The following is a 13,223-nucleotide window of genomic DNA, read 5'->3' on the forward strand; positions in this document are numbered from 1 at the left end:
AGCGGAAGAAGACGTCCGTCGCCGGAAGTGTCGTGTTCATAGAAACACTCATCAGCATTTCACTTCCAAGCGTTTGGAGTCAAACGTGTTTATTTCAAACGCAATTTAAACCGAAGAGAATCTGAAGATATGGCGCATTTAACGACAAACCCGGCGGATAAAGAGCGGTTAGTTTGACGGTTCACTACTTTATATATTTGATTACATCTGTAACACAATTTAACTTACAAAACTCAATGGAGTACTGTGTAAATAATACTGTAGTAATCACTCAGTGCCGTAGAGAGAATGTGTGTGTATGTATATATACATACATATTTATTTCAGTATGTATCTGTATATTTCAATATATATTTTTGATTATTTATTTCTATTTCATATATTTTTCCCACCAGGTTTTTGTGCATCTATCCAGCATACATCAACAGTAAAAAGACACTAGCAGAAGGCAGAAGAATACCTGCAGAGAAGGTGAGTGTTGCTGCTAGTGTTATTTATAATTGGGGTTTTTTTGTGTGTGTTTGGTTTTTGATCTGAATGTGTTTATCCAGGCTGTGGAGAACCCATCGTGTGCTGAGATCCGGGACGTTCTCACCGCCGCTGGACTCAATGTTCTTGTGGAGGTCTGATCATGGGTTTATACGTGTGCTGATTCTCGTATTTAGTGTCGATGTGAAATCCTGACATCATTTCCCTCTTACAGAACAAGATGTACCCGCGCGAATGGAACAGAGACGTTCAGTTCAGAGGAAGAGTGCGGATTCAGCTCAAACTCGAGGATGGAAGTTTGTGCCAAGAGAAGTTTGGATCTAGTAAGTTTTACATTCGATGCACTGAATAAGTAATTTTCAAGTACGGCTGCGAGATTTAGGGGGAAAACATCTATGTGCAGTTTTTCTGATTACAAATTGTAAATGCAAATTTGATGTACTTGGGTTGTATGAAATTTTGTGGTAATACAAATTAAAATTTCTATAAATTAAAACACTAATACATTTTAAATTAGTAATTTACAATAATATTAAAAATAATAATAATTTCAAAATAATATTTTGTTTTTATTATCTTAATCCTAAATAAAAATATAAAAGTTACTGAAAAAAAGAAAATAAATGCTATTGTTTTAATATTACACTGTAAAATTTAAAAATATTACACTGTAAAATTAAAAATAGTATTAAAGAAAAAAAATAATAAATATAAATATAAATATATATATATATATATCTCGAATAATAATCATTTTTGATCAGTAAGATTGTCTCTTCTGCTCACCAAGCCTGCATTTATTTGATCCAAAGTACAGCAAAAACAGTAAAATTTTGAAATACTTTTACTATTTAAAATAACTGTTTTCTATTCAAATATATTTTAAAATGTAATTTATTCTTGTGATTTCAAAGCTGATTTTTAGCATCATTACTCCAGTCACATGATCCTTAAGAAATCATTATAATATTCTGATTTGCTGCTCAAAAAACATTGTTGTTGTTGTTGTTGTTGTTGTTGTTGTTGAAAACAGCAGAGTAGAATTTTTTTGATAGAAATCTTTAAATATTGATAGTAATAATAATAATCAGAAATGTTTGTTGAGCAGCAAATCAGCATATTAGAATGATTTCTGAAGGATCATGTGACACTGAAGCCTGGAGTAATGATGCTGAAAATTCAGCTTTGATCACAAAAATAAATTACATTTTAAAATATATTCAAATAGAAAACAGCAACTTTAAATGGTACTTTTAACTAAAATAAATTAATATGAATTACAGTTGAATTGAATTAAAAATGAATTACAGTTCAATTAAATAATGTATTAATAAAAAAATTATAAAAATAAAATAAAAATGTATTTTGATTTAATCATGCAGCTGTATTTTCAAGTGTTGTTATCACTTAGATAAAACATTTTTAAACGTATGCTGTGTTGTATAATGAGGAGAAATGACATCAGTCATGTTTCTGCCTTCAGGGAAAGATGTGATGTTTTATGTAGCGGAGATGATCCCCAAACTAAAGAGCAGAACCCAGAAGAGCGGCGGAGCCGAGGCAGGATCACAGCAGGGAGAAGGAGGGAAGAAAGGAAAGAAGAAGAAGAAGTAGATGACAGAAGGTCATGTGTTCGCACGCCGTGGTTTGGTTCCTTTTTGACTAATGGCTGATTTTTGTTGGACTCCAGATGTTTGAGCGTCTCTATGTTTTCATTATACACACTCATTGGCACCTGATGGACATTCGTTTGTGCGCCACCGTTCTTTAGTTCTTACTATTCGCTGACCTCTGACACAACAGCAAGACCAAGGTGTTTCTGTTAATTACTGATGATGGATTGCATATAAACGGGTGCTGACAGAGCTCAAAATACACCGGCTGCTTGTATGACGGCGTCTTTCAGCACTCCTGTCAGTTTTTTTAGATGCGTTTGTCCCGCCGCGGAGGATCAGTGTTTTGACACGGCTGTAACAGGCTGCGAAATGCCAGTGCTTGTGTCCTTCAGCGCACCTGTTCGCACGGCACGGCGGCCCGAGCGTCTACTGTCACATGAATATTTCCGTCTGTCTGAATGTGTGAAATAAAGAGTATGGAACAGCAGTTAATGACACGCGTGTTTATTGAGCTCGACTCATCTGTGTGTTGTGCAGTTAGTTTGCCATTGGATTTGCCCCACGATTGTCACCAAAATTCTTCAGATGTTTGGTCCGATTCTCCAGCCTGGTGAGCCACTCGTCACGTAGCCTGAAATCACACAGGTAAAACATTTACAACATGTCAGTCAAGAGCTCAAGTTGTTAAACTGACTGAAAATACCACAATTTTTCAAGCATATGTATTTGCGTAATTTTGAAAAGTCTCTTCTGCTCATCAAGGCTGCGTTAATTTGATCAAAAATACTGTAAAAATGTAAAATATTATTACTATTTAAAACAGCTGTTTTCTATGCAAATATATTTTAAAATGTAATTTATTCCTGTGATCAAAGCTGATTTTTCAGCATCATTACTCCAGTCTTCAGTGTCACATGATCCTTCAGAAATCATTCTAATATGCTGATTTCTGATTATTAGCAATGGTGAAAACAAATGTGTCTCACGATATTTTTGTGGAAACTGATACATTTTATTTTTCAGGATTCACAGATGAATAGACGGCTCAAAAGAACAGGATTTATTTGAAATGTAAATATTGTGTTCCATTATAAATGCCAATTTTGATTAATTTGTTGCATTCTTGATGAATAAAAGTATTTTTTTTTTTAAATACTACTAACCCTACAGTTTCCACATAAAAATAAAGCATTTTATTTTTTGAAATATTTTTATTCTAAAAATATTTCATGTTTTTACTGTATTTTTCACCAAAGAAATGCAGCCTTGGGAGCAGAAGAGACTTCTTTCATTAATTAAAAACATAAATTCGAAAATAAAGTGAAGTAAAAATTGTGAAATAATATTACAATTTAAAATAGCTTGTTTCTATGTGAATATCTGTTACAATGTAATTGATTTCTGTGATCAAAGCTGAATTTTCAGCATCATTAATCCAGTCTTCAGTGTCACGTGATCCTTCAGAAATCATTCTAATATGCTGATTTGCAGCTCAACAAACATTTCTGATTATCAGCAAACTGTCGTGCTGCACAGTAGTTCTGTGAAAACATAGTTTTGTGATACATTGACAGTTCAAAAGAGCTGCATTTATTTGAAATATAAATCTTTTGGAACATTTGAAATGTCTTTACCTACACTTTTAATTAATTTAATGCCTCTCTGAATAAAAGTATTGATTTTTATTTATTTATTTATTTTTTTACATGTGACACTGAAGACTGGAGTAATGATGCTGAAAATTCAGTATTACATCACAGCAATAAATTACATTTTAAAATGTAACAGAAATGTCACAGAAAACATCTATTTTAAATTCTAAAAATATTTAATCTTTTTACTGTATTTTTCATCGAAGAAATGCAGCCTTGGTGAGCAGAAGAGACTTCTTTCATTAATTTAAAACTAAAGTAAAAATTGTAAAATAATATTAGAATCTAAAATAGCTTGTTTCTGTGTGAATATCTGTTCAAATGTAATTTATTTCTGCAATCAATGCTGAATTTTCAGCATCATTGCTCCAGTCGTCAGTGTCACGTGATCCTTCAGAAATCATTCTAATATGCTGATTTGCTGCTCAACAAACATTTCTGATTATTAGCAATGTTGAAAACAGTTGTGCTGCCCAAACTGCCATTTTATTTTTCATGATTCACATTAGAAAGTACAAAAGAACAGAATTAATTTGAAATACAAATCTTTTGTAACATTCTAAGTGTTTTTACTGCCACTTTTTATCAATTCCAAAAATCAGTTTTCAAAAAGTAGCTTTAATAATTCTGTAAATACCCTGTAGCGTAAATATAATTGACAGTACGTGAGAAATAAGGTTGAATGTATTTGCACACCTGCTGCGGTCTCAACATGGATTATTGAATTTGAGGGCTGTTATTCTGATAATCTTCTGTCCTCAGCAGGACACACATATTAAATATCAGCTGAGAGAACAGCACGGCCACAGTCGCTTGACTGTGCTGCAGTATAATAATGTGAAATCAAACAGAAAAAAGAGCAGAATTTGAGGTGTATAAAGTGTTTTTTGATTGCAATTATTCTGGATTATATTCTATTATTCAGTCCAGCACTTTTATATGTACAGTATATTAAGGAAACAGTAAAAACAGTGATGTAAGACTTACTTGGTGAGAGCGCTCTTCTTCATCCTCTCTTCTTCAACTTCTATCATGTGATGGTGATTGTTGATCTTCGTCTCCCAGAATGACTTGATAAAGAGTTTGTCATGAATGAGAGCAGAACTCATCTCCTGTGAACACAACAGACTGATCAAACACCTGATTATCACAGATCCAAATGTCCATGTTCTCTCTTTATATTCACCTGGTTGTGTGAGGTCAAGATCAGCACACAGTAAGAGTGATCTTCATCATCCAGACGGTGAGTGAGGCGTTTGACTGTCCTCACAGATCTGCTGCGTCTTTATTCCAGCGTGGCTGAAGTGTCATCAGCACCTCTAATGATGTTTCTGAGCTCCTCCTCGGAAATGACTCTGCTCTGCGATGATCTCTGTGGCTTTTTCTGTTGGGATGGGCGACACACATTCACTTCACACACTATCTCTCCTCACAGGCTGCTGGAAGCTTCTCCAATCCAAACAATGCTTGCTTCCTTAGTATATTTGTTTTGTTTTCCAGTACAAATGTCTAAACATTCTCAAGTGAGTTTTTGCGTAAAACAAGAAAAATGTCTACTATGTGCTCAGAATGATAATCTTGTTTTCCCTTTGAAGTAATTTTTATTTTATTTTTTTAACTATTGGCAGATATTTTTTTTCATGTTAAGTCTAGCAAACACAAATATCTAAGTTGTTACTTAGTACAACTTAACATTTCAAGTTAACTAAACTTATTTTAGTTGATTGAACTTAAAATTTTAAGGCAGCAGGGTAACAAATTATTTTAAGCTAACTCAACAAATTGTTTTTTATTTTTTACAGTGTAGTTGTTAGTGTGATTAGCATGTTGTTAACATGTTTCTAACTTGATTAGCATGTTACTTGCATGTTGTTAACATGATTTGCAAGTTACTAGAATGTTGTTAGCATGATTAACAAGTTACCAATATGTTTCTAGCATGATTATCATGTTACTAGCATGTTAGTAACTTGCTAATCATGTTAAGAACATGTCGCTAGCATGATTAACATGTTTTTAATGTGATTAGCATGTTTAAACCAGCTAAAACCAGTTGATTATGTAAAAAACAGCTAAAACCAGCCTAGGCTGGTTATCTAGTCTTAGCTGGTTTAAACTGAAAATGGCTGGCTTTACCTTGACTGGTCTTTTAGCAGGTTTCCCAGCTTGACCAGCTAAGACCAGCCTGACCAGCTATAAAAAGCGGGCAAAACCACTTTGAACCACTTTAAAAGCCAGCCTGGGAAACCAGTCAAAGCAGCCATTCAGCTTAGGCTGGTTTTAGCTGTTTTTTCAGTAGGGCATTGTTACGCTTTGCTATAGCAATAAACAGCTCAGATGCACCACAGATCTCTTTGTATAAAAGTTTTCACCCCCACAATGAAAGTCTATGGGATTTTAGGTGGCTTTGATAGTCTGGTTTTTGAAAACCATAAGCCAGATCAGTTAAAAAAGATATAGCAACTAACTTCAGACCAGACTGAAGGTCTGACCTGAGTTTGGTGGTTGTAGCTTTAAAGCTCTAGGAGGAGATACTGACTAAGTTCTGGCTCAGAAGAAGAAGAAGAGGCTTTCTCAGCCCAACTTAACATCATGGGATGTACAGAGAATGCTGATCTCAGAACATTTTGAGAACATATATCAAATATTAATAAAGTTATAGGAATGTTCCATAAGAACATTTTGTGCTAACATTTATATAGCTGTTAAAAAACCATTAGCGAGAATATTCCTGCCTTTTTTGCCTTTCCAGTAAATGTATCTTGATTTAAGAATGTTTCAATATTTGTACTGGAAAACAAGACAGAAATACTGAGGAAGACTTTGATTTTTTGCAGTGTAATATAGCCTGAATCACGTCCAAAAAGCAGTAGGGACAAATGCAGATGTGAACACTGCAAACTAATAAAGTTATTACAGCAAACACCTGATGACAGTCTCACGTTCACAAGTACAGTACAGCCTGAGATCCACGCACACTCCTGACTCACAACAATCTGACACAAAAGGTGTCAGCAACAGCGTTCATACCTGATATCCGCCGGCCTCCATTACATCATGTATTTTTAAGATGGAAAACATTTTGCATATGTTGTAAAGGACCATCACATCCAAAATAAGCTCTCTAATCATCAAGTGACAGACACATTAAAACATGTGTCTCAGTGCTCAATCTTCACAGAGGAACCAGAGGCGACATCTCTCACGTTTGTCAATGCACAGAAATCTTACACCAGCTTAATTACTTCACAGTTATATTTTTGTCTGAATGAATCCGATCTGGTTGCGGACTCTGAAAGTGCCGTTTATGTGAACACTAAATGTTGCAGTCAGATTGACGTATCTGTTTACATGTGCGTTTGTTAGTGCAAACTAAACTTCAGCACATGTGCAGTTCACAACCAGAGAGAGGAAATAAAACTAAATTTAATAAATAATAAATAAATATGTAAATAAAAAAGGTAATTGCAACTTTTTATCTCACATATTGGACTTTTTTCTTGCATTTACATGTTTATATGTGATGACTTAGATTTTTTTCCCCCTCAGAATTGTAAGATATTAACTCATAAAGAATTGCAAGACATTGCATTGTAATTTTCTTTTTAATTTTCTTTTCCATAAAAAAGAAAGCAGACTAATATAAAAAGCAGAAGAGATTTTTAGCAAATATTCAGCAATAATGCAGATGAAACTAAACATATAGTATGCACATTTGTATGACAAAATGTATGTAAACATAATGCCACTGCATGTGTGTGCAATATATTTTTCAATCCGAAAATAGTCATGTTCAAACATTTAAATGCTTAATTTTTTCTGATTATTTAATATCTATTTTTTGTTTGTTTTTTAAACCATTCATGCAAATGTTAAGAGAACATTACATTTTATCATTTTATAAGCAATGTGGGAATGTTACTTTTTTTATTCTCTGAACATTCTGAAACAAACTGTAACATTTAAAAAAGTTACATGAACATCCAACCGAAGGTATAAATAATTAGTATAAATAATGTTTTTGTGCTAACATTTTGAGAACATTATTAAAGACCAGAGCACTCCCTAGCGAAGAAAAAAAAAAATCTAAGAAAATTTTTCATTAAGTTATAAAAATGTTACTTCTGAATGCTCTCTTTAAAAATCCATTTTTTTCAAATGCTTTAAAATGTTTTTTTCTTGGTTATACAAACGTTAAAGGAGCATGCAAATATTATGGGGATCTTTTTGAATGTTCTTTGAACGTTCTGAAACAAGTAGTAACATTTAAAAAATGTTAGACAAGCATCCAACTAAAATGTTTCAGAAATATAATCTATACATAATGCATTTGTGCTAATGTTTTGAGATCATTATTAAAGACCAGAGAACTCTGAATGATCTTTCTATTAACATTGCTAGATGAACATTTGTTTTTAACTTTGAGAGAACCTGCCAGAACATTCTGAGACTGTTCCCTGTGACTGTTACTATGGACTAAAGTGTGTGCTAAATGAATAAATGTTGCGTTTGGGACGGCGATGGCCTCCGACTGCGCGCCTGATCTGATCCATTGTTCGCTCACATTACGGCACATTAACACCTGCTCATTTTCGTGCCCTTTTACACAAGGCCAAATGCATCTGGAGAATTTGGGTGTGATACAAAGCCGACCACACATGTGTGAGATTTGATGTCTTGTGGGCGTGAGTGCTGCTGAGTTTGGGGTCTTAACCGGCACTGACCTGAGCTCTATTTTAGTCTCGGCAGTGTGTAATTATGATATAAGACACTAATGCTGCTTAAGACATCAGTCGCAGCTGCACAGGCGGCCTGACTCATTGTTCTAAAATAAACTCTGCTGTATGCTTGTTTTTTGAACCTACATTGATGATATTAAAGCCCAACATGTGATGAAGGCTCAGGAGAGCTGGCCTTTCAACCCACTTATCTAAGTGTGATGTAAACGTCTTAACCACATTAACTACAGCTTTAACCCCAGCTTTAACCCCACTCATAACCGGATCCGACGCTTCCCCAGTAAACAGGGAGCGTTCTCTGAACATTCTGGGAAATTATGAGGAACGTTTTTTTCCCATTACGTTATTAGAATGTTCATTCAAAAAAAAAATTCTTTATACATCATTTGGAATGTTTTAATTTAAATTGTTAATAGAATTGTTACTTTAATTGTTACGTTCTGTTTCAGAACGTTCAAAAGTAACTTTCCCATAATGTTTGCAAGAACATTTAAAGAACTTAATAAGAACATTATCAAAATGTTTCTAGGACATATTTTTGTTAGCTGGATCTAGAGTTCAATACATGAATTTAATGTGATAGTTCACCCCAAAAAAAATGAAAAAACTGTCATTATTTACTCACCTTCATGTTCCAAACCTGTATGTATTTTCTTCTACTGCAGAAACACACAAAAGAAAATTATAGATTTTTTTGTACATATTTTTAATATATATTTTTTGGTTCCTATTGACTTCCATTGTATTTTTATCCATATTATCACAAATCAATGGGAATGGAAACTGTTTGCTCACTAACCTTCTACAAAATATCTCTTTTTAAATAGAAATAATGACAGAAAGATAATTTTTGGGTGAATTAACTCTTTAAAAACCATTACTGCTATAATGTACATTTTGATCTTTGATTCTGTTAAATCAAATTGTATATTTTTTAAATGTAGGACTTACAGAATCTTATTTACATTTATGCATTTAACACATATTGTAGGAGCATAAGCAGTCAGCAAAATTTAAGGTCAGTTATACAAGCTTGTTTTTGGAACAGAATAAAAAAATAAAAAAGGTATTGTGACTTCTCACCACACAAATCAGACTTTTTTTCATGCATTTCTAAGAAAAGAAGTTAAAACTGCAAGATATAAACTCGGAATTGTGAGATATAAATCGTTAGAAGAAATGTACAAATTTTGAGAAAAATGTTTGAACTGGGAAATGAAAAGTTGCAGTTGCATTTTTTATTCTGTGGCCAAAAAAAAAACCAAACTTGTAATTTGCGATAAAAGGTAGAATTCTAAGGAAAAAGTTGCAATTGCGAAATGTAAACTTTCATTCAGAGAAAAAGCCAAATTACGAAATGTAATCACAGTTCTAAGGAAAACAAAACGTAATTCTGAGTTCTGACTTTTCTTCTCAGAATTGCGAAACACAAAACCTGAATTGTGACATAAAAAGTTGCAATTTATCTTTTTTGTTTCATTTTGTGATGGAAACAAGCTTTCACATTTTCTCTCTGTTGTGCTTTCTATGTCTATTTAAATCATGAAACAATCAAATTAAACACTCAAAACTGAGTGAAAATATGCCGCCGAATGATGAATTTTGCTAATAATTGCTCTCTGGATGAACTCTGCTCTAGGGCTGATGCTGAAGTCTGATGTCACTGACATGGAGATAAGATTAGAAACACAGGCAAACAGAGACACTTGCCAGCTTTAGCAAGTTAACCAGATATCAGATGAAGTGACAAAAGATCTGCTTTCAGCACTGACATTCAGAGAGAAGAGAAATGCTATAATACATTCTACAGTCTCCCTCACTGGCCCATAATGCACCTGGAACGAGCCACATGGGAAGGTAAACTGTATTGTTGAGTAAACACTTCCAAAAAAAGCAGCTTGAAAACAATCTGTGTCTAGATGCAATTATTGCTTTTTTTACATGCATGCATTTGTCAGATGCTTTTATCTACAGCAACTTACATTGCATGCAAGATATATACACTGACCAAAATTATAAACACAACACTTTCCAATTTTTCAACAATTTTTCATGAGCTGAACTGCACAAAAGGCCTATTTTTCTCAAATATTGTTCACAAATTTGTCTAAATCTGTGTTAGTGAGCACTTCTCCTTTCCCAACATAATTCATCCACCTCACAGGTGTGGCATATCAAGATGACTCTCCACTTCAGAAGAAGAAGAAACTGAAACGAGTTCAGCACGCTCTTGGAGCTACGGCGCTTCAGTGGTAGTCGTTTTCCCATGTCGAGTGGGTTGCACACATCAGGCTGCACTACCCCCTGTTTGTGTTGCAGGCGGCGATCTCCCCTGTGCGCCTTAGCATGCTGAAAGAGCAATCCTAAAAGAGCATTTACAGGTGGAACGCCTTTTTAAAGGCAATGTTGCGTCTGTACCAACTAGACGTTACGTCGGTACAAAGACGACGTCGCGTCGGGGTTTCCACCCGTGCGTTTCTGGATGCCAGGTGATGGTCACAATTGCTGCCTCGTGTGTCTGGGCATTAAGCACGCTGAGGCAGCTTTTGTGGATGAGCCATGCTCTCATTGTGGGAGTATGACCATCACAGAGTTTCGGACCAGACTCCTGTTTCCTGCAAAGGGGCGGGGTTCCAGTGCCTCTGCCCAGATCTAATGTCCCTCCTGGCAGAAGCCAGGGGAGGCGGTACCTCTGGCGGGGGCCTGACTGGTCTTACAGTGACGGTGAGGAATTCTCCTCCGAGGAACCAACCTCCGATTGCACCTCTTTCCACCGGCACTCCGCAGCCAGTGAAGCTGCCCAAGGAACGGTCTGGACCCTCCTGTAAGGGTACCACTTGTATCCTTCTGGGCTCTCCCCAACGACCGGATGTCGATCGCTGCATCGGAGGGTGAGCCAGACCTCTCTGGGGAGGATGATCCAGCTGCGCTACCACCCTCTGGGCAGGCAGGAATACTGGATGCGGACCCGAGGATGATGGCTATGCTTGCCCGGGTCACCGAGAGGATCGGGCTTGAGTCTGGATGATTGGTATTTCGAGGTTGCCCAACCCAGTACCTTTCTTTCCAGAAGTGCATGACGAGCTCACTGAGATGTGGACGGCACCTTTGTACTGCCAGGAAGCGTTCCAGGAAGCATTTCCTCCCTCACCACCCTTGATGGTGGCGCAGTGTGGGGGTACACGGAGGTAGCAAAGCAAATGTGTCCAAGCACGGCTTCCACATGGCGGGGCAAGCCGTTGCTCCCCTCCTGGGCGCATAGGCACTCGTCGGCTCTGATCCGCCTTACACACCATGGCGTTACTGTGGGTTAATCAGGCCAAGACACTGAAGGACCTGCACAAGGGTGGTCACAACTCGGAAGTTCTCAGAGAACTCTGCACTGTCTCGGACCTCACGCTACGTGCGACGAAGGTGACCGCATGGTCTCTGGGCTGTGTGATGTCCACTTTGGTGGTCCAGGAGTGCCATCTCTGGCTGTGTCTAGCTGACATGAGGGAGACCGACAAGATGCAGTTCCTAAACTCCCACGTGTCCCAGACCGGCCTTTTTGGCGACGCACTGGAGAACTTTGCCCAGCAGTTCTCTGCCGCACAGAAGCAGACTGAGGCTGTCACATCCTGCATGCAGCTGCTGCCTCCACCCGGCCGCCGGTGGCAGTACCTCTGCCTGCTCGTCACTGATGGTGGCCCCCTGCATCCACCCCCGTTCCCCTGCCGCATCCGCAACAGCCCTTAGCCATGCGACACCATGGAGCCGGGTGTAGGCCGCCCAACCGTCCTGGCCCCCGTCAAACTTGGCGGCAAGCGGAACAGCAACAGGCCCGGGACGGGGAGGGAGGGAGGGAACTGCTCTTCTTCGAGAGGGTGAATGCGCCGGGTGGACAATCTTTTGTTCCAAAAAATCTTGACAATAGAGCGGTTTCCTCTATCTCTGGGTCCCCAGAGGGGACAGGGAGTGTTGGACGAGCCAATCCCAGACTGCACTCACCCTCCCCTCCCACCAGTGAGCGGTTTGAAAATGGCCATCAAACGGGCCTGGCTAGCGTTCCCCAGTCCATCTTGCTGGCTCCTTTGGACCATCAGATTCGGCTATGCCATTCAGTTCGCCCGGCACACTCCCAAGTTCAGGGGAATCCACTTCACCTCACTGAAAGCTGCAGATGCCCCTGTCTTGCATGCAGAGATCACAACTTTACTGGCGAAGGATGCGTTATAGCCGGCCCCTCCAGCCAATATGAAGGTGGGGTTTTACAGCCCTTACTTCATAGTACCCAAGAATAGAGGATGCCATCGCCCTGGCTTACCAGGCACAGGGTGTGCCCTGCCCGCTCAGGTTGCGAGCTTCCTCAACTAGAAGTGTTGCATCCTCCTGGGCGATGGCTCGTGGTGCCTCGCTGACAGATATTTGTAGAGCTGTGGGCTGGACGACCCCTAACATGTTTGCTAGATGTTATAGCCTTTGTGTAGAGCCGGTATCCACCTGTGTTCTCACCTCAAATGGGTAGAAGCACTGAGTGGCCCCGGCTCAGGTTGGCTTGCTAAAACTGCTCCAGAGTGTCCATACAGTAGACCCTGTCGAGCTGCTCTGTCCCCTCGGCAGCTAGACGTAGCGGAGCGTCCGGCGCCAAGCCCTCACTCAATGAATCCATGAGAACCGGTAGAGGGCTGGGGTTCATATGAGAGACCTAAGTGGATCCCATATGTGTTAATTTTCACGGTATAGCC

At 38.1% G+C, this 13,223-nt stretch overlaps 2 protein-coding genes across 2 annotated transcripts in view; one reads left to right on the forward strand and one right to left on the reverse strand.

The window, feature by feature from the left end:
- srp19 (signal recognition particle 19) lies at positions 1-2,597 on the forward strand. The gene is made up of 5 exons (XM_051117334.1): positions 1-167; positions 396-471; positions 552-623; positions 704-812; positions 1,973-2,597. The coding sequence occupies exons 1-5, from the start codon at positions 130-132 to the stop codon at positions 2,101-2,103; spliced, it is 426 nt and encodes a 141-aa protein (XP_050973291.1). The 5' UTR covers positions 1-129; the 3' UTR covers positions 2,104-2,597.
- Positions 2,594-13,223, reverse strand: part of LOC127169745 (protein FAM240B) — a 19,232-nt gene continuing 8,602 nt past the window's right edge. Inside the window, exons 2-4 of the mRNA XM_051117335.1 lie at positions 4,944-5,141; positions 4,745-4,869; positions 2,594-2,736 (exon numbers count right to left, since the gene is read on the reverse strand). Of these exons, the coding sequence (XP_050973292.1) occupies positions 2,643-2,736; positions 4,745-4,866 (216 nt within the window). The 5' untranslated portion in view covers positions 4,867-4,869; positions 4,944-5,141 and the 3' untranslated portion in view covers positions 2,594-2,642. The remainder of the gene's footprint in view (positions 2,737-4,744; positions 4,870-4,943; positions 5,142-13,223) is intronic.

This window comes from Labeo rohita, chromosome 8, assembly GCF_022985175.1.
Source record: "Labeo rohita strain BAU-BD-2019 chromosome 8, IGBB_LRoh.1.0, whole genome shotgun sequence".
NCBI lineage: Eukaryota > Metazoa > Chordata > Actinopteri > Cypriniformes > Cyprinidae > Labeo > Labeo rohita.

Bases quoted from the DNA above. Each gene is read 5' to 3' on its own strand.
- srp19 (XM_051117334.1), top strand. From the start codon at position 130: ATGGCGCATTTAACGACAAACCCGGCGGATAAAGAGCG. The intron at 472-551 runs GTGAGTGTTGCT...GTGTTTATCCAG, and splicing joins GAAGAATACCTGCAGAGAAG to GCTGTGGAGAACCCATCGTG. The intron at 813-1,972 runs GTAAGTTTTACA...TTCTGCCTTCAG, and splicing joins CCAAGAGAAGTTTGGATCTA to GGAAAGATGTGATGTTTTAT.